Source organism: Dermacentor variabilis, chromosome 6, assembly GCF_050947875.1.
Source record: "Dermacentor variabilis isolate Ectoservices chromosome 6, ASM5094787v1, whole genome shotgun sequence".
NCBI classification, from domain to species: domain Eukaryota; kingdom Metazoa; phylum Arthropoda; class Arachnida; order Ixodida; family Ixodidae; genus Dermacentor; species Dermacentor variabilis.
In genome coordinates this window covers 147,504,172-147,529,678 of record NC_134573.1, presented here as the reverse complement: position 1 = coordinate 147,529,678, position 25,507 = coordinate 147,504,172, and the positions used below count along the sequence as shown (strand labels likewise).

Sequence of the window (25,507 nt, the reverse complement as noted above, 5' to 3'; positions counted from 1 at the left end):
GCTTATAAAAATTCGACGAAGGTGGAGACACAAACAGCGCAGTATTTCTTTCTTTGGGGAAAATGTTTCATTTTTTTTCGGCTAACAGATTTTTTTATTCTGATAACCGGAACAAATCAAGAAAACCACAGCTACGAATTGCCTCTCATGTCGCAATCGCTCACTGATGGCGGTTCGTGAAAACGTCGGCTCTTTTTCGGACAAGGTTGCAGAAGTGCAGCTTACGCAACTTTCACCCGCGGGCGCTGTTTGAGCAAGCAGCCTCGATATTTTCTCCGGCAAGCGCTATATTTGTTTCTAGAAAGAATACAACGTAACTGGAATCCTAAAGATAATCCTATACAATACGAGGAGCTTCGCGACTGCAAGACCGTCCTCTACGATCTCTACAAATCAAGATAACGGGAGCAAGAGGCACGGTGCCAACAGAAAACACAGTTCCAAGCAGCACATGGGCGCGAAGAAAAGGAGAACGGAAATTACGGCACCAACGCTCTTGAATAAGTGGCCGCGGTAAAAGAGCGAGGCAGCGTGGGAAGGCGAAGACCAGGCGGAGAAGTCCCGTCACACTGGCACAAAACCTTTCGGACACGCACCGCCAGCGAAAACTGTCACGGCTGCTTGCATTCCCCGGGCAGATAAAAACGGCTCTCCTGTCGCCCTCAGAGTCTTTGGGCAACAAAACCCATTTTTCGCGCATGGCCGACGCTGGTGGCCCTTGGACCGCCGAAGGGGACGCCGCGCACTTTACCGGGACGCGGTCGAGAAGTGAGGGGAAAGTGTAGTACGGCCCGCAGGCGAACGGGCGGCTCCAGCATGCACTGCGAAAGGGGTGTTGGCTTTCGCACTGCATGCTGGCAGTAAGAGTGAAAGTAGACCAATTCAGGCTGGTGTTTGCAAACAAATAAGCAGCTTTAGAACAGGGAGATGAAGATGACATAGATGTAATGAGTGAAACCGTGACTAGGCTGGCTTCAGAAGCAGCAATTGAAGTGGGGGGTAAGGTGCCAAGGCCACTAAGTAGGTAAGCTCTCGCAAGTAACAAAGGACCGAATAAAAAAACTACAAAGCATGAAGGTGTCCAACTCAAGAGATCAGATAGAATTCGCGGAAATGTCAAAACTGATCAACAAGGAGAAAGTAAGGGATACTCGAAATTATAGCGTGAGAAAGACTGATGAAGCAGTAAGAAATGGACGCATGGAATCACAGAAAACTTGGCTAGGACAAGCCAAGATGTATGCACTGATAGATAAGCAGGGTGATATCATCAGCAATTTCGAATATATAATAAAAGCAGCGGAAGAATTGTGTACTGACCTGTACTGTAACCAAAGCAGCCATGCTAGCTTCGTTCTTCATTCAACCTTCATTCGGTGTAGTGATGAGCAGGATACAGAGGCTCCTTCTCTATCTAGCGATCTAGGTAGAAGGGCCTTGCAGGACATGAACCGGGGAAAAGTGACAGAAAAAAATGGAATAACAGACGATTTAAACAAAGATGGAGGAGACATAATGCTTAAAAAACTAGCTGCCCTTTATACGAACTGTCTATCGACTTCAAAAGTCCCAGACAAATGGAAGAATGACCACATTATACTAATCCACAAAAAGGGAGACGTTAAAGAATTGAAAGTCATAGGCCTATTAGCTTACTTTCACTATTGTATAAAATATTCACCAAGATAAGATCTAATAGAATAAGGGCAACACTTGACTTCAGTTAACCAAGGGAACGGGCTGGCTTCACAAGGGATATTCTACAATGGATCACACCCCATGTCATTGATCAGGAAATCGAGAAATCCGCTGAGTAGAATCAGCCTCTCTATGTGGCTTTCATATATTATTGAAATGCATTTGATTCAATAGAGATACCAGCAGTCCTAGAGGCATTACGTAATCAAGGAGTACAGGAGGCATAGGTGAATATCTTGGGAAAACTCTACAAAGATTACACAGCTACCTTGGTTCTCCACAAGAAAAGTAGAAAGATACCCATAAAGAAAGAGGTCAGACAAGGAGACACAATCTCTCCAATGCTATTCACTGCGTGCTTGGAACAAGTATTCAAGCTATTAAACAAGAAAAGCTTAGGAGTGGGGATCAACGTCGAATATCTCAGCAATCTCAGCAATCTTCAGCTTGCAGACGACATTGTCCTGTTCAGCAACACTGGGGACGAATTACAACAAATGATTGAGGACTTTAATATAGAGAGGGCAAGATTGGGGTAGAAGATTAATATGCAGGAGACAAAGATAATGCTGAATAGCCTGGAAAGGGAACAAGAATACTAGATCGCCAGACAGCCTCTAGAGTCTGTGAAGGAGTACGTTTACCTAGCTCCATTACTCACGGGGGACCCTGATCATGAGAAGGAGATGTACAGATGAATAAAAATGGGCTGTAGTGCATACGGCAGGCACTGCCAGATCCTGACTGGAAGCTTAACATTGTCATTAAAAAGAAAGGTGTACAATCAATGCATTCTACTGGTGCTGACATATTCGGCAGAAACTTCGAGAGTGACAAAGTAGCTCGAGAACAAGTTAAGTACTGCGTAAAGAGCGATGGAACGAAGAATGTTAGGCGTAACATTAAGAGACAGGAAGAGAGTGGTGTAGATCAGAGAACAAACGGGGATAGCCGATATTTTAACTGACATTAAGAGAAAAGAAATGGAGCTGGACAGGCCATGTAATGCGTAGGATGAATAACCGGGGAACTATTGCAGTTACAGAATGGGCGCCAAGAGTAGGGAAGCGCAGTCGAGGACGGCAGAGAACTAGGTGAGGTGGTGAAATCAGGAAATTCGCAGGCGCAAGTTGGAATCAGCTGGCGCACTACAGAAGATCGCAGGGAGAGGCCTCCGTCCTGCAGTAGACGTAAAATAGGCATATGCAGGTAGCTAGATGGTTTTCAATGAAAACTGGAGAAATTAGCGTAGCGGCACGCCCGTGTCATGGTACTCCAGATGAATAAGACATATACACCAGCACTGGGCACGCAACACTCGCACAACATATGCATTCGGACGCGTGCCATCGGGCGGATGACAGTTTTTTTCCCTTTCATGCATCTTCATTAGCATTGTGGGTCTTTGTAAAACTGATTTGGTGTACTAAAGTACCTCGGTGAGACCAGTGTCTTGCCGGCAGGTTGTAAGAGTCTTCGTAGCGCAGGGATGCGCAGGAGGAACTTGTGCACGTCCTGAGTACCTGTTGAAGCTTAGGGCGTGATGGGGGCCCAGTCGTATGTTCAGATCGGACGTTAGGGTGATCCTTTTGAACAGCATATTAAATTAGGAGAACATTAAATGAATTTGAAGAGCGTATTAAGTGAGGTATGTCCCCTTGTATACATAACACGTAAATCACTGTGCGGCAGTGCTATCCTCCTAAACTTCGTTGTATAGCAGTGATGCCCGAAATGCTTAGCAGCCAGAAGCTCTACTGATCGCCTCTCCATCTTCGCGCCCTGGCGGAATTTCACTTTCGATACATTTTCGGAGCTGCAAGCACTCTCCGCTGTAGTGCTTTGAAGAACGCGTGTCATTCGAAGTGACAAAGCTGCCGAAGAGGCCGTTACGATGAGTAACCCCGGATTTAACATCGTCGTGCTGACATTTCGGGGAAGAGAACCTGACGTACATGACATACAGACGTTGTTCAAGTAATGACTGAGAGGTCTCCAGTTGACTCTCCAATTTAAAGAGGGGAGATAAGCTTGTAGTGGGGGGTGGGGTGGGGGGTGAGCACTTCATGGGTGCCTGAGAAAAAAAAAAGTCAGTCCTCCGTATCATTCAAGTGAATATTCGTTAATTCAACAAAATTTGTCAATTTGGCGAAATATTGAAAGCGATAGCAAGGTTTAGAGTTGTTCTGAAATTGTCTGAGAACGCTGGCGGGATGAGAAGCCGCGAATACCTGCCAACTTACCCGAATTTTTCGTAACGTTTAAAAATCAACGCCCATTCTACGATTTTACAAATGTTGCGTTAAGTTATACGAAAAGTAAATTAAGCTCGTGAATAAAAATAATTAAAAAAGGCTCTGAAAGGGTGATAGTATGGGCGGTGTAATGTTGCATAAGTAATGCGCACAAGAAAAAAAGAATACAATCGTACCTATGCCGCCCTTTCTCGGCAGCGCAAGGCGCCTTATACCAGAAGGGTACTTGCTTCGAGCAAGTTTATATACAGACAAGCTTCTGAAGCACTCGAAGTAGGCAGCAGCAAAGTCGCTGAAGATGAATGTGGTCTAACAACAACCTGCTGGGTCAGGTTTGTTGCTTCTAGTGTGCGGCGCCTAACGGTTAATAAAATGCATATGTAGCTACAACAAAAAGGTGTGGGCCCATGGCAAAAGCGTGACGGTGCTTGCACTTGAGTTCACCGCTCTTAATTGGAGCCAAACGCACTTCGCGTCTCTGGATCCATTCCAATCCTCCAAGCGCGTGTACAGCGCATGCATCGCCGGTAGTAGGACAGCACGCAAACGGCGACGGCACAAGTGAGCCTCGAGCGTAGGTGCGAGCATTGTTTAACTGCGCAAACAAACGAACCACAAAGACAGCGAGGGACAAGGACGGGCGCAGTCTTGCAACTAAAGTTTATTCCACAACGTACACATATAAGTACACACCTGACATACACCACTGCGCGTGCGCAAAAAAAAGGCAAGGTAAAAGAAAAGTAAAACCTTGTATAAGCGAAACGCGACCTACATACGCTCGTCAATAAACCTCATCTCACTGTTATGTAAATAAACTGAGGTGTCACTGACACATTCTTGTCCCTTCTTTCTGTCCCGTCCTTGTCCCTCGCTGTCTTTGTGGTTCGTTTGTTTGCGCAGTTAAACAATGCTCGCTAATATCTACCAACTCGCCCAACAACAAGTTCTTCTAAATCGAGCGTAGGTGTTGTTGCTATCGGAATAAGAACAGAAGCGAACCGCACGAAGTGAAGTCGGACGATAAAGAAGTGGCACGTATACGACAAGAAATGCGTTAGTCTTCGTCAAATGTGCTACCTTCTTCGGCGTACCCATTCGCCTTCACGAAGTTAACTTCATTTTTGCAGAGCAGAGGGCTTGTGGGACCAGAAGCCACCCCTGAAAAAGTCATTTTATCCACTAAATGTCGGAACAATACTCGTTGCACTGACGCGACCTGCATTTGTGAGTAACCATAGTTCCAAGGTTGTCAAGTCAGTGCCGGCAGAATCGGTAAATCCGCCGATTTTAAGAGCGTGAAAGTGGGTTTCCGTCGGCTTCATCGGCTGTTTTCATTCAAAAGAAAAGACAAATCTTACCAGTGTTTCTCGTGTTGCTAGCCGAGATATATATTTCTAGAGGGCACGTCTCGCAAGCATGATGCCCTCTGTGCAGGCTGCGCTAGCAAGTACTCCCATCGTACCGTCAACGCTGCCGCCTTTTGCGAGGGGCGTGAAGTCGCCGGTGAACGGCACCACGTTGACGGAAGCAGCATCACGGCCGCAGAAAGGCGCCACAACGTCGGTCAACGTCGTCAACGTCACGTCGTCTGACGCCAACACGACGTCGATACCAGAGGAGAGCGAACGCGTTCTCAAGCACCTGATGCATCTGATGGACACGCTAAATCACGTGCCGTACCTGGAGGCGCTCTCTCGCGGTCCTTCTCACGGCAAGGACAGGATACCGGTCATCAAGGAGGCCGTCAAAGAGCTCAGAGTGGGAGAGCACGACAACGCCACGTTGAGCGTCACGCTGTACGAGTCGCCGCAGGAGGGCGGTAAGAGCGAACTCATCATCATCATCATCATCATCATCATCATCATCATCATCATCATCATCATTATTATTATTATTATTATTATTATTATTATTATTATTATTATTATTATTTACTCTCTTATGCAAATTTGTCACTGTGGTTTCGGTATATTCGACGTGCGGAGTAACTCTTTCTGAAACGTGACTAGGCTTTGCTATTCCGGGCAGTCCGATTACACCATACCTTTAACTTCGCCATTTTCGCCATCAGTTCTTTAGACAGAGCGATCGCGCTCTCTCTGAAGAGCTGACAAGATGTCACATGTTTGCGTTTCTGAAAAGCTGAAGACGCAAGCGTGGCGGAATTCGACAACATGGTGGAATTGGAGAGTGTGAACAATAACAGCCTTTCCATAAATGCAATGAAGATCCTAGAGCACACACCTTTGATAAAAAAACGATTTATGAAAATAAAACAAGAAATAAAATATTTGAAGAAAGAATATGAGGTTTATATATGCATATAGGCACAATACAAATCGGAGCTGTTGACCAGAGGAGCATACCTTTGGCCTGCTACTCCAGAATTTCCGTAGAATAATTCCCATCTGATGGCTATTTGTTCTTGCACACGAGTGTAAAAGGGGTGCTACTGGCTACCGTACATAAAGAAGTACGCAGTTTCTGCCAAAAAAGAAAGTCGCCGCAGCTTGGCGGTGAAAGCCCACGGACTGTTTTTCTTTTACTTGGGCTTATTACTAGCTTATTACTAGCACCAGCATTACTCTTCGTCTGAGCAAGTCTTTCTAAAGCGCAAGCCTTGCTCGTTTCATTCGATAAAGCAGTTACTGACGCACGCTTTTCTGTGTTCCGATTAGAGTAAATGAGAGCAATGAATGGGGGTTCGAATTCCCAAAGCTTTCGGCTAGTAATTTCTGCTTGCCACTGACCGAACACCTTCTCTAACTACATGTCCAAAATCATGACTGCCTGACATTTGCTTTTACGAACAGTCCTCGCGTAAGAACAATGTTGTGAATACGGGCCCAGATTCATCGAAGAGTATTTCTTCGCTTGCAGTCTAGACAAACAGGTGACGTTCTTGAATATCCATTCACTTTTTCTTGAAGGGGAGGCTCTGCCAACAATGCAGAAGGAATTCATATTTGTGCATCCACCGACCAACGCGTCTCAAGATTTGGCTCCGGCAGCGGGAAGCCTGCACGGACACGTATCACCACACAGTGCGCAACACAGGTAAGGTTGCTTCCCGGTGCTACACCTATTATACCATGTGTACCAGCTAAAGTTAGCTAAGCTCCACAACGAAAAAAAAAAATGTTAGAAAAAGATGCCGCAAGATACAATTTTAAAACCTACGGGGTGTTTGATCCTCAAGGGTGTGACGACCGAACAGCGTATAGGTCTTCAGATCGTATCCTGCCCCGTGTTTTTAAATCTTTTGTTTCGTTGAACAGCTTGGCTAACGTTAGCCGGGATACCCTATATATCACATGCCATACACGATGCTGCTTCGTGGCGAAAATGTTTCACAACATTCAAGACACGACAAATGTATGAGCTGGCAATGTGGGAAAACATTTCGAACTCTGTTACCGACTTTCATCTCTGCTATGCGTCTACCCCGCAGCTGTGGCTTGCAGAAGCGGTCGCAAAGCTGGAATTGAAATGTAAAACCGCTCGCGTACTTAGAATTAGACTGCCCGCTAAAGGACCCAAACCAAGCCCTATGACAAATCTCGGCTATGCACCGGAAGCTGTAGGGCGCCGTCTATGGAGCGTCTTAAAGCAAGAATTTTTCATATTGGCTGGTTATTAGAGTAGACAGGAGAAATTGAGATGTCACATTGGCATGCTGCCGGGAGGCGAACTTCACTGCCCAAGTGCACTTTTACATCGAAGCCGTATGTGGCTAGGGCATGTCCGTTGTCCGCGAACAACCCGCGAACTAACGCGTTGGCGCCCCTCGACGCAACAGCGCGAACACGCTCGTGCCCCTGCTCACGCGTTCGTCGTCGTCTCCTTCCACAGCGTGCTCCGTTGCCTCTCATCATTCTGGCGTAGAATTTCACTTTTCTGACGTCGTAATGGGAAGGCCACGTTTACGGTGGTGTGAGCCATTCATTGGCAAGAGGAAACTATAATCATCATCATCATAGTTGTCGTCGTCTACTGTCATCCTCAGCAATGGCTCGAGCTCGAGCATTGTCGTCTTCTTCCACAGCTGGCTCGTTTGCGGCCCTCGGCGCAACCGCTGGACCACGCTCTCGCCTATGCTCGCGCGTTCATCGTAGTCGTCTTCCTCCACAGCTAGTTCCGTTACGCCGCGGTTGTCTCCACTCCGTATGGAGAGGCGGGCGAGGAGGGCATCGAGGCCTCCTATAGCAGCCGTCGGAGAACGCCGTTCATCCCTCGCCTGACAAATAGAGGATTCTTCTTTCTTCCTGATTTGGGAGAGGGAAAATACGCTCAGTTCTGCAGCCCATATGGGAGCACGGCGCAGCGTAATGGGGAATGGTGGCGGGGAAAGAAAGATGAGAGGATAGAGGGGGAAAGGGAAGTATGTTGGCCTGAGTTTCCTGCCTCGCGCGCCACAGGAGAGGGCACGCATCTGGGCTGCGTACCACGCTCGAGCACGCGAGATGGAACCGCATTCGCCGGCTCAGCCTCACACGCTTTCACTCATACTGAACCTCACGGCGATGTTCGTATCTGTGTTCAAAACGCTATCCTCTGTGTCGTGTGATAAACAGTTTCGATGACCATCCACCTTCACAGAGGGGAATGGCTGATGAATCTTTTATTTCTGTTGGAGTCAATGAGACTTTTCTTCCTTGCCTTTATTCCATAGCGGAGCAGAGGAACCGCGTCACGTCTACGTTGTGGCATTTTGTGGTATTTTTTTCTCTGCCTCTTTTTGATGCCTGGCACACTCTCAGTGACCGCATTGTTCATTCTACATTGAACAATTAATTTAGCGAATCCCGTACCATAATCGGTGATGTTTGATGCAGTGCGCATTACGTAGAGGCATTTGTGCGTGTGACTTCTGGCTGTACGGGGATTCATCGAGAGGCCGTTCTCGCACCGTGCAGCCACTTGACATTTTTAAGACACGATTGCCACCACGTGCTCTGCGTGCCGCACTTCCCTGTTTACAATGCCCAAACCTGGCGAGGGACATATTTTAGAGAATTCGAAGTGGTACAATTTAACTGCGAGCTACTGCACAACGCCGCACTTTCTAGGTCACAACACCACAGCAGAGTGACGCAAAAGCTGAACGACAGTTCGTATTACTTATTAACCCTTCACTTGGAGTAGCATGCCAGGCATGAGGATAGACAGATGCAGCTCTGGTGTGTCAGTATCTACCCTCCATCGCGCCTTGTATTAACAAAGACCGCGCGCTAACCGTATACGCAATCAAGAGAAAGCATTGCAACAGCAAAGCTGTCTTCCCTCCGTCCCTATTTTGACACTATACATTTCAAAATTAATCTGCAGACCTCCACCACGGCGTGTCTCACAGCCCGTACGTTGCATCTTAACGTCAAGCTTCATCGATGAACTATTTGCACGCTTGAACGCAGCGCGGGAGGCCTCGAGAGCCAGGGCTACCGTTACGGCCAGTGGGCCACCGGTGGCCAGAGCCAGCAGCACGAGCAGCACGGTCGCCAGCGCGAGGACGGCGCACACCGCCACCTGGAGGATGCCCGGGCCAGGGTGCACAAGGAGCGAGGCCACGACAAGGGCGGTCAGGCCGAGCGCAAGTACAGGGTCCGAACCGAGATCGAGTACTTCGAGAGGGGTGAGGAGCCCTTGCCTCGTCCCGACTTGCTGGGAAACACCCTTTTTGCCATGCCGACCTCGTAATGTTAATCGCAGGAGAGGGCAACGAAGGCACTGCTACAGTGCTTAAGTACAGCACAATTGACTATTCTTATGGACAACACAAGCCTTAATTGGTGTTCGTTATGTTCCACATGATCATATGCTGTGTTAATTCATGTAAGGTGATCGTGGACGCCTGCCATCGTGTGTCTGAGCGGTCACTCTTTCTGTACTTTCTTCTTATATTTACACCTCTCCCTTCCCGCCTTTCTCCTTTCCCTTGTTTTTCTCTCTATCTCTGGGTGTGCCTATATGAGGTCAACATGACAGATAACGGCGGATTTGCGGTCGACACCGCCTAGTGTCGCCTCCTTCTGCCGGTAAATCAAAAGCGTACCACGGGACTTATTCTGCGACATAACGGCTACTCAGCAAGCATCAGCAAGTGAGGCTCCAAATCACACATCTGCTATCGTTGTTCGAACACCGGTTAATTTCATATCGGACCCATTTGTACGTAGTTATCGTTTTGTAAAATGAAGAAGAGGGCGACCAATTCTGATGGCGACGACATCTGTTGAAAGTACCTGTCACTTTAGGGATGATGTGATTTTTCTCAAAGAAAAACTGGGATATGAGATGCTATACACGTGGGTGAGCAAAAGCCACAGAGGGGTGAGTAAAATGAGGGCACGATGGCCAGTACTCCTGCCGATAAGACACTCGCTTGCTGTCTGCGCATTACGTTCTCATGGTTTCATCTACTGTTAACCTTCTTCTGTGGCACGTTTGCGTGCGATATGACCTCGTTGTTACGCAGAGAAATTCAAGGACGACGAGCACCACAAGCTGAAGGCGGCCCACCGGAGCAAAACGAGCACCGACGCCATCAAGGGCGCCGACAGGTTCGCATCGCAAGGGCACCAGAGCCATCAGAGGCATCTCGGTGGTGGCTACGCACAGGGAACCCACGTAGGTTTTCATGCGAGGGGAACGGCCTGAAAGAGCACGTGAATTATGCGATGCCACAGACGATATGAAAAATAGGCAAGTGCGCTTCGCCGCGAGTATAGTTTGACCTAAACAAAATGGGGGATATCAGGCTACAGTGCTGAAGTAAGGCGCCAGCGGACTGGCTGGTGCTACCATCTTTGACGCTCTCCGTACTTCGCGCCATCTGAGGTTTCAAAACGCCTCTCTCACTGCCGACCGAATTTCGCAAGCGGGCTTTCACATGCACATGACTTGAAGTTCCTTACTTTCCTTTCCTTCATTTTAAGGGCAACAAAACAACCACTAATCATTATTAATTCAACGTGCTACTAGTGGGAGCTCAGTCACGTTGATCAGGGAAGTAGTGTGCGTGGGAAAGCCTGCTTGCGTAATTTCACGTATCATCTATAAAAGTTTTAGCTTACCGCGATGCGGCCATCCGCCACAGCTATCCGCGCTGGCAGTACGCCATCTACGCATGTGAACCAACTTTGACGTACACATGTGTGACCCTTCGTGGTCGTCGTAGCGGGTGGTGCATCACGCTACAGTAAAAACACTTTGTTTCGCTAAAGGTTCATGACTAGATGAAACGCGTGTGTGTCCGGCAATTACGTTGTTATTACAGTTCTTTTCTCGCTTTATTTACTAAGATGGCTGACCGCCGCGATCTGTGGGTTAAGTTCACACTTTCTTTCGCGTTGATAGTGAGCTACACATAGCACGCGACTTAGAAACGAGGATTGGTCTTTTCTGTAGTACTACTATGTTGCGTGGAGAAGAGTGCAGAAGGCGCGATACTGCTCGTAAGCAACAAGAACCTGCCCTTGATGTCCCCGTGAATACCAGCAAACTACTTCTCCCGCTCTTATTTTCAGAATAATTGAGGAACACAGGGTTTAAGCCTTCCGGAGTGATGCCACTCTCCCCTGAAAGCGACATTTGTGCTAAAGTGCTGCTTCTTAAGTGACCTCATCTGTGCTGTCTTGATTCAGTTTATTTTGCCTTCTTGTTTTGACGTTTTCACGATATGCGTCGTTCTTCATGATGCGTTGTTCTCGTGCCTGGCACGTTCGTTGTTTCCCGTTTCTTGCTTTAATTAGTACGTACTGCCAGCGTAGAGTAGGAGGTCAGAGGCACTTCAGTCAGGCTACCTCTTTACCTTTCTGTCATTAAAATTCGTCATTTGTTGCGTCCCTTTCTTATTCAAATCCTGACCTCACCTTCTCCTCATAGGAGCAGCCACGTTGCACTTGTTTAGAGGTTTCTGCGATTAGGAAAAGCAGCGTGACGTTCCCGCCAGAGTATGCTTCTCTTTTACCCAAACCCACGTTTCATCAAATAATTCTTTCGTCACTCCGCAGCACGCCGTGGGCGCTGGGTACGCACCCGTATACGTTCACGGTGCACCGGCTACTGGCGGCAGCAAGGGAATAGACGGTGGCAGCAGGGGGTTCTCCCAGAAGGACGCGCAGAACCACGAGGAGTACCACCACGAGGCTGGATCGCAGGGTTTCACTGACAAGGACAAAGGACACCAGCGTGCCGGATGGAGGGAGCGTGGCTACCGCATCATCGCGGAGAAAGAGTACGTCGACAAAGGTGAGGCGAGTCTGCCCTCGAGGATCGAATATGAAAAAAACAATGCGGATTCGACGCAGTGTTGAAATCCAAATCACACGAAGCTTGTCCGAGTTAGTGAGGTAGCAGCGGTCACGGAAGACACTCGCATGGTGTCGTTGCCTATGGCCATTCGGCGTTCACGTGATGCTTGTGGAGAAAGTAATGGCAGTGAGAGGTGTATGCGCAGGAAAGTGCGAAGCGCACCTAAGTACATCCTGCTTGTTTGAAAACGTTTTTAGTACCTTTTTTCTAGAGGGCACTTTCACTTTGGACTATCTTTCCTCCGCCGAAAGGGAATGGAAATGGCGGGGGGTGCTGTCAAGGTAAGGTAAAGCTAGGTGGTAGGAAGGTGACACAGGAGTTTGGCCCCTCTGCTCTTGCCATGAAGGTGATGGGGCAATCTTCTCCGCTAAAATCCCAGAAGTATACACCCTCACACGGGAATCCGGAACCAGGATTCAGCTTAGGAGGGATGGTCACGTCATCATGAGCTTTTGGGGCGCTTTCACCCAATCACAGTAGGTTTCCGGTCGATACTCCACCGTTGTTGTCGCAAACACGCTCCGTCGTTGTTGGTCTAGAATGGCGCATTCCCTTCCCAAATTAGGTGTTCTGCAATTCGCGGTGTTGAAAAAAGAACCTTGAATGTCGCAAAAAGGGTCTATACCCGTTGTGTCACGGCGGCGCAAATCCATTCAGAGGGAGTGACCTAAGAATGGGCTGTCTCACATACCCGGTGGCCTATGTTGTTGTTTATTCGGCGAGAAACGTGCCTATACGTACCTACGTCAAATACCGAATATTTAGGCAAAGGAAGCTTCACTGTACTATCGACTAGCGATTTGCGGTCCACTACGGCTGCTGCTAGCATTCCACATTCCATGATGTCAGCTTCGTAGCAAGAAGAGTGTAGGGGATCCCAAACAACGAACATCACTGCTCTGGCTAGGCTGTTGAGCGCGGCTGGTATGGTATGGTATGAAGAACTTTATTTAGGTCCTGAGGGATCAGTCTGGGACTGATGCGGGCCGCTCCCACGTCGGTACAGAGAGGCCGAGCCCCTCTGCCATCACACGGGCCCTCTGGACAGCCCTGAGTTGGTCCGCCAGCACTTCACTGTGCAGCATTCGCTGCCACCACTGTTCACCTCGAGAACCATCACCGGCCAACGCCAAGCAGCGCCACAGCATGTGTTGTAAATCGAGCAAACCCCCACACTTACTACAATAGACTGAAACCCCGCAGGCCGGATTAATTTTATTCATGATGACCGGGTTAGGGTACGTCCGTGTCTGCAGAAGCCTTAATGTAACCGCCTGCGGCCTACTTAATTTAGGATGTGCCAACGGGAATGCCCTGCGCCCTAGGTAATAGTGCTTGGTGATTTCGTTGTATGTTAACAGCTGGTCCCTGTACTCAGGAGCGGGACATCCAGCCCCTTCAGGGAGTACACGGCACACTAATCCTCGTGCCTCTCTGTGCGCCACCTCGTTGAGGTTACGCGGGGCTCCCTCCACTGTCCCCATGTGCGCCGGGAACCAAGTAACGGTATGCGAAGTGATATCCCGACCCTGCAGCAGTCTGTTAGCCGGTTCCGCAACAAGTCCTCTCGAGAAGGCTGTAATCGCAGATCGCGAGTCGCTAAACACCAAAACTCTTCTAGAATCAATTAGTGCTAGAGCAATAGCCACCTGTTCAGCAACCCCCGGGTCTTTGGTATAAATGGAAGCAGCATTTCTAACGCTCCCTTTGCCATCTACTACCACCACCGAATAAGCATTTTTACCATTAATCCATGCGGCGTCAACAAACGCAGACTCCTCCTCCTGATCCTTTGCCTCTCGCAACAAAGCCCTAGCTCTCGCGACCCGCCTCCCTACATTGTGCACGGGGTGCACATTCCGCGGAAATGGACGAACCATGATATTTGCCCTAAGGTTCACGTTCAACTCGTGTATAGGGCGCCCTATCGTGCGACACAGCCACCGATTCTTCAATTGACTGTAATATATACCTACCCGCTGGTGTACCTAGCAACCGCTCCCTCTGTGCGATACATATATACCATTTTAGAAAATCAGTTCTAACGGGAGCCTGCAAGCTCGAGGAAAGTTCACTAAAGGAAAAAAAAAGAAATTGTCATCCACCCGGCTGTATACCACGAAGCTACAAAGAAAATCTATACGTAGAAAGAAAGCGCCCCAGTTGAAGGAAGCCTCCCAGTCAGGTGGATGACAATTTTCCCTCTCATAGATCTTTATAATAAATGAAAAGCGAACAGGTTGGCTGAAGGAGCATTGTCATTGACCTGCTACCCCGCATCGGTCAACGTCGGTAGGAAGGGGAAAAGGAATGAGGGCAAAGGAAGACAATGGGCTGGTAAGAGACCCGAAAGTGCACTGCGAGCTCAGTGTTTCGACCGACTGCTTAACCTAGAGGCACAGATCAAAACCCCTGAGATGCAAGCAAGGCCCTGGACGGCCATTAAATTGTGTTCTCTTTCACTTTTGTGACGTTCGCGCTTATAAATAAATAAATAAATAAATAAATAAATAAATAAATAAAAATAGATAGATAGATAGATAGATAGATAGATAGATAGATAGATAGATAGATAGATAGATAGATAGATAGATAGATAGATAGATAGATAGATAGATAGATAGATAGATAGATAGATAGATAGATAGATAGATAGAGCAACGGCAGGGAAGTTAACAATTGAGCCCGCTTTTTACCCTATAGCTACTGGGAGACGGGAAATGGGATTATAGAGCAGAAAACAGGATAGCGTTAAGGCACGTTAGAGATGCATACGAACTGGATGGAGTGTTCGTCAACCACGGAGAACTTCAAGATCTGCAGAGGTAATGGTCTACAGTGACACCCGAGTTTCCGAAGTTAACGCTTGCAGTTTGGAAACGTACGTTAACATATGACATACGTTAACATATATAATGTATAATGTTAACTAATGTTAATATGTTAATGTTAATATAATGTTAATGTTAATATAATGTAATATATAATGTTAACATATGACATACATACGTTAACATATATATGCGCCATGAACTATCTCAGGTTAATAGCAGCATGTCGCATACACGTCCTTCTCGCGCCTAGCGACTACAGCCAGTGGTCGGCGCGGTCGGGCGACAGAAGCTAGAATGGATAGCTGAAAAATTAATGCTGAATTTTAGTTCAGCATAAGTACAATTTTTTGCACCACATTTTAAACAACAATAAGTTAGCTGCGATTGTTTGCGAGGTCATTATTAAATCATTCCATAAAACCTGCACTCTCCTAAGAATTTTGCTGAAAATCCTGGTTTCCTGCTGGATTTGCTATAATGTCAACAGGCAACAGCTTTTTTACCATGACAGGCCGTCGAGGCGTTGGTGTTAATAATGTACAAGCTTTCCTTGTGCTTTGCTCGTACAGACGCATGGTACATCAGTATTCAAAGGAAACATTGAGGACACAGAAAATAAACTTTGCAAGCGCTTAATCAAAACCATTCAACGCAATTTAAGCAGTAAAATTCGCAGCAGAAGTCTCGGTGTCTTCCCCCTGGTGCAGGAGGCTTTCGAACCAAATTGCTCTGCGCCATTTTGTGGCATTTTCGCTAACAAACGACAATAACAGTCACGTTGTGTATCGGGCGTTACTTCATCGTGAGGGTGGGGGTCATCCCATCTTGCTTCCACTTCTTTCTACTGCTGGTGCTGGTCCACGTTCGCTTGGCTACGAGAGAGCCACTTGACGAGCCATCAGAAACGACCGACGGAACAGAACTTCGGGCTCACTGAGCTAGCTGATGAATGACCGATTACAAAAGGATGGGATTCTGTGCCGAACTTCGCGGTTGCAGACACTTCAGGCGAGGTGCCCCGTGCCTCTCTATGAAGGGTCGTAATTTCGTGCTTCTTCCGCCGCTGCTGCGAAAGCACTGCTGCAGCGTTGAACATGCGTTTCAACAACAGGTCGCGGACGTAGTACGACGGGTATAGTACGACATGCTGGCGGACGTAGTAGGACGTGACCCTGCCGCCGCGCTTCTCATGGTGCTTGCTTCCTCCTCCGCCGCTGCTGCTGGAGGAGCGGCTGCTCTTTGACCGGTGCTGACGGTTTGCAGCCCCTGCGATTGGCTTTGGGGACAAACTTAATGGCTCCTTCCGGCGCGCTGTGGGAGCGTTGCTGTGCGGTTGCCTGACGATGAAAGGAGTGTTGACGTCACCCTGCGGCCACGGGGTATCTTCGGATTGTCTAATCCTCCGCAAAATCGTGGAGGTGATGTCCGGGGGCGCTGCCGGCTTCACTGACCTCGCCTTCGTAGCGTTCGAGTGGGCGACGTCTTTAGAGGTTACCGCACGGGTCCGCCTTGCGGAGCAAGCCTCGTGCGCAGATCTTGCCCCACCGTCGTCCACGTACTTTACAGGTGGTGGTGCATCTGTGGGAGTCTTGGTGGTTGTGTCCCTCGGCGTCGCCGACTTGATGACCTCGTCCTAGTAGCGTTCGAGTCAGCGACGTCTTTGCAGGTTGCCGCATGGGTCCGCCTTGAGGAGGAAGCCTCGTGCGCAGATGTATTGTCACCGCCGTCCACGTACTTTGTGAGTGGCGGTTCATCTGAGGTCTTTCTCACCTTGCGCGAACTCGTGGCGGTTGTGTCCCTCGGCGTCGCCGACTTTGATGACCTCGTCCTTGTAGCGTCCGAGTCAGCGACGCCTTTGCAGGTTGTCGCATGGGTCCGCCTTGAGGAGGAAGCCTCGTGCGCAGATGTACTGTCACCGTCGGACACGTACTTTTTGGGTGGCGGTTTTTCTGAGATCCTTCTCACATTGCGCGAACTCGTGGCGGTTGTGTCCCTCGGCGTCGCCGACTTCGATGACTTCGCCCTGGTAGCTTTTGAGTCAGCGACGCCTTTAGATGTTGTCGCATGGCTCCGCCTTGCGGAGGAAGCCTCACGCGTAGATCTGGCGCCACCGTCGCCCATGTCACTCTTGGGAGGTAGGGCACCTGTAGCGTTTTCGATTCTTCGAGAAGTTGCGATGACGTTCCCGAGGGTCCCCTTCTCCGACCTCACCCTGGTTGCTATCGGTACGGTAGCGTGCGTCGATGATGTTGGACAAATCAACGTGGCGGAGGGTTTATCTTGCACAGGCGTTGCGGTTTCGCTGATAGCAACTAACAGCTGCTGAGTGCGTGTGCTACTCTTCGACTGATGGTCCTCCACGACGACCGGCGCTTGGTGTTCGGCCTTCCGCATTGTGGACGTGCAGGGTTCTTGGCTGTGTCGTCTAATACGGTATTGGCTGTTGCTTTCTCGTCGACTGAAAGGAGCGTTGAGGGACATGCGCCGGTAGTGGAATGCACTATGCAATGGCGGTGAGTCGAACGCTCCTGCACGGTGTGCGTGCGATGCTCGCACTATTTTCTCTTTTCTTCCTTTTCCGATTCGGAGACAAGCTGGTCAAAGCCGCGCCTCTAGGAAATATATTTTTAGACAAACGTAGCAAGAAAAACGAGAAGTCGGGAATAAAATAAAATAAATAATGTAAAAGAGAAGTATAATGTGGAAAAGAAAGAAGATATATTCCTAAGTGTTGATTTGGTTTTATGCTGCGTGAATAACTCAGTTGCCTTATATACTCAACTAAGGGCCGCACTCATGTAAGAGCCACATTCCAAACCTGGCCGTCCAAAATTTGAAGACAAAATAAGACGTCAAAAAAAAAAAAAGGCGTCTGGCGTGCACTTTCTTCAAAAATCGTCGTGAAAAGCTTTGGGGACATATGCATATATGATTCCACATGGGAGGCACTGAGCGCGACTGTATCCCTTAAGCCGTGATTCTGCTGCCGAACCGAGCATGAGCAGTAGCAACAGCTAGACAGCGATTATGAGGACTGGATGGCCCTCAAGTGAAACACATGTATTACGCAACGGACCTGAAATTTGGATTGGAATGGACTGCCCCGTGTAAGAGCCGCATCTGTCAAAATTGCGAAGCAAAAAGTGAAAAAGTTGCGGTTAATATACGAGTATATACGGTATTTTAATATCCTATAAGATTAGTTACGATTGTGTGATGAGCAGACGGAAAACATGGAAAGGAAGGCCCGGCATTGATGCTTGAAATGGATTGCATATAGCAACGAACACATCTACTGAAGTAGCCCTGCGGCTCTTAACGATGTCGACAAGTGGCAACGGCGCAACATTGAGAAACGCGAAAGAACATGGAAGAATTAGTTCATTGGTTCTGGAACTATGCGCAAAGAGCGCAATGAAAAGAAGAGTTCAAACTTGGGCTTGTTGTCGCATCATTACCGAAAGAAAACGGCACGCAAACAACGGAGTCCATGGTAAAGAGGACAGAAACCACAGCACTAAACTTAGCTCATCGCTGTAGTGCCGTCTCTGCCTTGATTCACGTTCTTTGTGCGCTATACGCTCTCCACAGTGAACAATTCTACAGATGCATGTGCGGAGGTGAGAACTGTGCCCGATCAGACGACAGTGGAGCTGTATATAACGTCTGTCAAAGGCAGCGTATCAGACTGCTTCGTGTCAGACCAAACACAGGATTGTGCAGGCAAAATAATGTTCACGAACTTGGAAAAAAAGCCTTCAAGACTGTGGTATAGTCATAAAGAGACATATTTAGCAGCGATAGGAGGAAGAATGTTGAATTCAACCACAGCTAATGCCGATGAAGCGAGCAAGACTGCGCATTTCAAATCAAAAGGACAATGCTCGCTTGCGTGAGAACGTTCGCTTGTTTTCACCGCCACAGGTAACACTGCGCAAGCAGTTTGTGTTTGTGGGGCGAACGTAAAGTGCTGACGGAGTACTTTATGCGTGTGTCCTGCAAGGCTGCGTAATGGTTTAAGAATTTTCTCGCAATATTTGTTGTCATTTTATACTCAGAAATTTGGCGCAATCGATTTATCTTGCCCACTGCACCACCACACGACGCGCAATCACCGCAGATTGACGAATAAAGAGGGAGTCTGGCGACCAATTTTGTCGCAAGACTCTCTCTTTATTCGTTTATTCGAATTTATTTATGAATGCTGCGGTCTTGAATACGAGGCAGCTGCGGACACACACACACACACACACACACACACACACACACACACACACACACACACACACACACACACACACACACACACACACACACACACACACACACACACACACACACACACACACACACACACACACACACACACACACACACACACACACACACACACACACACACACACACACACACACACACACACACACACACACACACACACACACACACACACACACACACACACACACACACACACACACACACACACACACACGCACGCACGCACGCACGCACGCACGCACGCACGCGCACACACACACACACACACACACACACACACACACACACACACACAAACACACACACACACACACACACACACTCAAATGATTGTATATGCGCCTCAAACAATGACAACGAAATCTGTGTTACTACATTATCGGCAAGGCTGTTTCAGTCGGTTATAGCTTTAGGAAAATACGAATATTTGTAATAGTTAACTCTTGTTAACAATGGTTTACCACTAGAATAACTAATTATTTGCAATGTGTCAATATTGCAATGCCTATTTATTAACTGGAAGAAAGGTTATCGGAGATCGAGAGGCCAAGATACTTGCAGCCTGTCACTTCAGAAAGCACGTAATTAGTAACACCATACTGGTACTGGGAAGGTTTTTTTTTAGTGTTGTTCTCATATATGCAATTTCATCAAAATTGATTACAACTTATCACAAGTCACATCAACATTTTACCTCTTGAAGGTCGTTATGTAGCCTCATTTTATCCTCAGTAGAATTAAATTTTTTTTCTAGAGGACGCAGTCATCAGCATATAACATAAACACGGACTGAAAGATAACGGGCAATATCATTTATAAATGTAAGAAACAAAAGTGGTCCACGAACAGATCTGTAGGGGACTCCAGACTCAACCGGAACACTCTGAGAGTGGGCATTGTTCCAAGAAACAAATTGAGGCCGGTTTGACAAGTAAGCCTCGATCCAGGCTATAAGCTTGTCATATTTTATTAAGAAACTTAATTTATGAATCAGCTTTCTGTGCGAAACCGTGCGAAACCGTGCGAAAGTCCAGAAATATCGCATCAGTTTGTTTGCCTTCGTTAAGTGTTTGTGAAAAATAAGGAATTGTCTCTACCATCTGTGTAGATGTCGAGTATCTCCTTCTGAAGCCATTTTGAACTTTTTGATATTACGTTGTGTTCTTCTAGAAAGTCAGATAAATCTTTGGGAATAGTATGTTCAAGTAGCTGGCATGCTGTATATGTAAGCGAGATCGGCTAATAATTTTGTATACATTCTTTCTTTCACCAAATTTATATAAAGGTTTAATTCTGGCATCTCTGCAGTCATTTGGTAAAGCACCTTCCTCAAGCGATATATTGAATATCACACATAAATACTTGGAAGATCATTCCGTGTAATGCTTTAGAAATTCATTTGGAATATCATCTGGGCCGGGGTGTAATACCAGAGTTATTACAATAATAACATCATATCCTAAGAAGCCAACAAACACTGACACCAAGGACACCAATAGCATCAGAGTGTAAATACAAGCAAGATGGTGGGAAATGACTATTGTCGGCAGTGAAAGCACTTTTGAAGAGGTATTGAAGGCAGCAAAAGCTGTATTTTCATCTCGTACACAAATGCCACTTATTAAAAACATTTGGTACCTCAACAGTAACGCGGTCTTTTGCTATAGTAGCAGCGTCTGCATGCAGCCAACGGCATCTAGAGGCGCCAATCGCTCCCGTCAACAATTTTCGTTTCTTCTTGAGGAAAGCCGTAAGTAGGAACGCTATGACAGTTTAGTAATGTACTTTAGGCAAAGTTCGTCACCTACGATTGAGCATTGATGCTTTAGAAAAGAACATGAGGCAAATAACCAGTTTTCTTCTTAATACTCTATCATATGGGTGGTATAGCTGAATCACACAGGTTGGGTGATTATTGCTACCAAAGAATGGCGTCGGCCGATTTGCAAGCCTGGCCGAACCTAACAGTTGAAACCGATTGCAGTCACGACACTTGGATTTCAGTCGCTTGGGATGCACGAGCGCTGTGATTTACACTAAATAAGAAATGGCGGTGGTGGGGGGGGAGGAAAAAAAAGTGCAACATAGTAATAACGTTTCCGCCTCATCTTTCAGACAAACATCACGACAAGGCCTACGGTGTCGACAACCAGGAGCAAGGACATCGACTCAAGTCCCAAGGGCAGCATGGTCACAAGCAAGGACACGACGACATAAAGAAGGCAAAGGAACACTACAGTCGTGGCGTGCACGACTCAGCGCACCACGAAAAGGCTAAGAACAGCAGGGGTCCCTACGGAAAGGCTTACCAAATAGATGGCTCCACAGTGCACCCCGCGGGCCCACGTGACCACCTCTCAAGTTCCACAGACAAAGTAGCCGAACTCGAACCTGGAAATGCAACAAATTCTCCCGACGATGAAACTAGACGAAAGAAAATAATTCGAATTCGAGTTCTAAGCAAGACGCCTGGCGTCGCTTCGGTCAGGATCGGGGGACAAGCCGCGAACGTGGCACCTGAAACCGCAGGTAAATATAACGGTCCAGAAGGCGACGTCGTAGAGCCGGCGGGGCAGGTCTCGCCGCCCAGAGGCTTTTCCGAAATAGACAACTCTGGTCGTAGCGCTCAGAGTGTCGCAGGCGGCATGTCCACAGATTCAGAACAAACGCCAAAGAAGCATTTCGTTCCCATGGAAGTGCTGGCAAGCCTCTACACGAACGTGCGAGGTGCCAAACCATTAGCCGGCACAAGAGAGGAGGCGAACGTGAACAACCAGCATTACGTCGGTGAAGTTCATCACCCGGCTGTACATAATCCGGCTTCCGTCAACAGCCGTGCGCTGTACAATGAAAAGTCTTTCCAGGCCGTAGCCGCAAATCCTGGGTTACGAGATGAAAACGGGGATCACAGGAATTCACATTATGGAACAGAAACGTACCACCCTCCTTCGAACGCTTACATTGCCGGACCTCCGACACATCGTCCACCAACTGCTGAAACAGGAGGGCGAACTCATTACGCGCATCAAGAATACATTCCCGGACCACCATCTAGATTGACGGCCCCAAATCAAGGAAATTACCAAGCTCAAAGAAACGTTGGCACGGTCGAAGGGACGGATGGGCGACACTTCGAGCCTAACTCAGAAATAGCGGTCAATGCAGGATCGCCTCACACTGCAACTTCTGTAGGTCAGGATGGCAAGGGCTTGCCGCTTAACGAGGGCGACGACCCGACGAATGTTTACAGGAACGCAGGCGTGCTAAGCGTAGACCAGGTTCCCGCTGCACTTGCGGTTCTCACTCCGTCTCAACATACCCGTGCGGCCGGATACCACCAACATCCAGGTAACGCTCCGGCCCCTTTCGCGCTCCAGCAGCAGCCTCCTGTGCCGCTTGTGAGAGCTCACGATCATAGATTTGCTGGCCAAGTCGCCTCGCGTCCAAACATTCCTTACGCCAATCCCTACAGCGCCGACACAGCTGTTGTCGTTCCAAGTCGAGATGTTGGAGCAGTCCCAGACGTTCAGGTATCCGCTTACCCAGTGTACGTCGAAGGGGCGGCTATCCAGCCAGAAATTTACAGAACACCGTTAGAAAAGCCTGGAGTTCAAGGCAGCTACTCGCCTGGTGTGGCCACTGGCGTAAGCGGTTATCACGGGGTGTATAACCCCGATGTGGATCATTATGTCCAAGTCTACCCGGGCGTGCAGGAGGCTTCACAGATAGTACCGGTGGGGCAAGAGAAAGACGGGAAATCAAAGAGACTTTTTAAGACGTTCGAGGACAAAAATATAAACGATTCACCTACATCGCTGACATCAGCAAACGGTGAAAATGGCAGCGACAGGCAACTTAACGACGCCGGTGCGAAGAATGTGGAGGAAATAGACGTCGCCGGCAGGCTGTCAACCTGTCAAGAAGAAAACTGCACACTACCCATAGAAAAATCTCGTTTGAACCAGTTAGCCCTCGCGAAGGCGAGGGATGTCATCAGGCACTTCGACAAAATGAAGAACCCGTTCAGAGACTGCGAAAATGGAGCTTGTAGTCAGAGTCGAAAATGCAGGGGCAAAGAGATGGCAAGCGGCATGTGTTCGTCGAAGAAGGAAAGCTCGATGGCTTCGCCTGTGAACGGGTTCGGCAATACCGGGAAGGAGAGCAGGGATTACGGACGTTCGAAAGGCAGTTCCGACGAGGAGTTGAGTTCTGAGGCGATGGAGGAAAGTGGCGAGCGTATGGAAGGTCAAAACAACGCGGTATCAAAGCCGAGTACCATGGAAGAGCAAGCGATGATGACTGCCGACGCTCAACTAGAGGCTGCTCGGCCGACTCTTGAAGGCATGGGGTACATACTGGACGTAGACACACAGGCCAAGAAAACCGTGTATCCCAACAAGATGATCAAGATCGTCAAGAAAAATTACTTTAGCCAACCGCTGCGTCTGAGTTCCGGGCGAAATGTTCAAGACGATGGCCTGTGGCATGCCAAGACATCGGCGAGTTGACAACCAGCAGGTTGGAATGGGTTTAAACTATGCCTGCCTGACTGAAGTGGTCTACGCAGAGGCTTAGAGTGGTGTAAATATCTCGTCCCTGATGCAGTTACGCTTATAAAAAATACAATATTGACTTCGACGTCACTGACTGTTCGAAACAGCACTAGAAAAAAAAGCAAATAAGGAAAACTAAAGGACCTACTTTGCGGATCAAATGATATTACGCAGGTACATCTCATGTTTACTGGCGTCCACAATGGTGCACCGGTTTACTGCGTTTTGACAACTACAAACGTACGTACGTATTTTGACTGGTTCATGCCGGTATTGCTGGGTGTCACGCTTAATGTGCTCGTTCTCGTCAGATCAACGAAGCTAAGCAGCATTATACGTATAGAAAACCACTTGGGAGCGCTGAGTACTCATAGCTGTCCTTCTGCCATGGAAGAGTTAACGTGTAGCTGTGCGCCTAGATCGAGACATAAAACGGTGTCAATGGCAAGCGAGTTCCTCACACCTCAGCAACATCTTACGTTGGGCTTGTTCATACACGCGGACATGGAAGGAAGCAAGGAGATGCGCCAAGATCAGAGAAGGGCTTTGGGTAAGCTGGTGCTACTTACTGGTACTTTACTGATTAGCCCAGCCACCTTCCTGTCACTTTGTCTATGTCTGCTTCTCGATTTTTTCTACTTTCAAGTTTGCTGGTATTCTCCTAGTATAACCATGTACCAACTAGCCCAACAAGCCACTCTCATGAACTTTTTCCATGCTTGATGAGTGACGGTCAATTTCAAGTGTCAGCTGCCTGGCCGTGCTGTGCAAGAACTGACGAATGTATGTGCGCGTGTATCCATGTTACATCCTCATTAAATAGGACACGCGCACTCCATATCCTTAATCCCGTATCATAATATGGGATCGCAAATAAAAGCTCCCGTGTCCCCAGATAAACCTATATAATCATTCGAGGTTATGGTTTTTTTGGAGCATAACGCGTTTTTTATAGGGATAACTGTAGATGAACGCTGCCACTCAAGGTGTTGCAGTTTGTACCACCTGAGTACCTTTTGGTTGCAGTGAATCGTGCCATGGTTTTCACTGGTATTAAAAAGAATGTCCTGTGAAGAAAAAGAAGAAGAAGAAGCAGAAACTTACAGAACAAGAGAGGCTGGGCATGTCCTGCGTTTACACACCTCGAACGCTCCTCGTACAAAGAGCTCTGACGCACTACACACACAATACGTGTGGGAGCCCGAACATTGGACACCACTGGACGTAGTGGCACCGAAGTGGGCCCCGCAGACGACCCCTACTTCAAACTTATTGTGCACAAAACGAGTAAGTAATGCCAACAGACATATCATTAAACAAAACTGACCGCGAAATGCTACCTCTCCGTCAAATATAAGCGTGGGCGACGTAAAAGTTTAGCGTGAAAAGCCATGTATACCTAGCGCTCCTATTAATGTAACACTCAGTAGAAGCAACAAGGCATAGAAGAAAAATAGAGAATTGACGGCACCAACGAATCCACTAAATGCACTTAGAAAAACACTGAAGCAGCTGCCACAGGCTTGGTTAAAAACGTAGAAGAGAGCGAGACGCGAAAACTTATTTGAAA

The 25,507-nt window shown here is 47.9% G+C and overlaps 1 protein-coding gene across 1 annotated transcript; it reads left to right on the top strand.

Annotated features, from left to right (window-relative positions):
- The first annotated feature begins 5,372 nt into the window (after nucleotides 1-5,372).
- Nucleotides 5,373-23,992, top strand: LOC142586318 (uncharacterized). The gene is made up of 6 exons (XM_075697564.1): nucleotides 5,373-5,775; nucleotides 6,887-7,013; nucleotides 9,371-9,588; nucleotides 10,432-10,583; nucleotides 11,969-12,206; nucleotides 21,500-23,992. Exons 1-6 carry the CDS (start codon nucleotides 5,373-5,375, stop codon nucleotides 23,890-23,892), a joined length of 3,531 nt encoding a protein of 1,176 aa, XP_075553679.1. The 3' UTR covers nucleotides 23,893-23,992.
- Nucleotides 23,993-25,507: the final 1,515 nt, after the last annotated feature.

What these genes read in the sequence shown, in the direction of transcription:
- LOC142586318 (XM_075697564.1), top strand. Translation starts at nt 5,373, where the DNA reads ATGATGCCCTCTGTGCAGGCTGCGCTAGCAAGTACTCCCATCGTACCG. An exon ending in CCACACAGTGCGCAACACAG is followed by an intron (nt 7,014 to 9,370) that starts GTAAGGTTGCTT and finishes GCTTGAACGCAG; the next exon opens with CGCGGGAGGCCTCGAGAGCC. An exon ending in GATCGAGTACTTCGAGAGGG is followed by an intron (nt 9,589 to 10,431) that starts GTGAGGAGCCCT and finishes GTTGTTACGCAG; the next exon opens with AGAAATTCAAGGACGACGAG.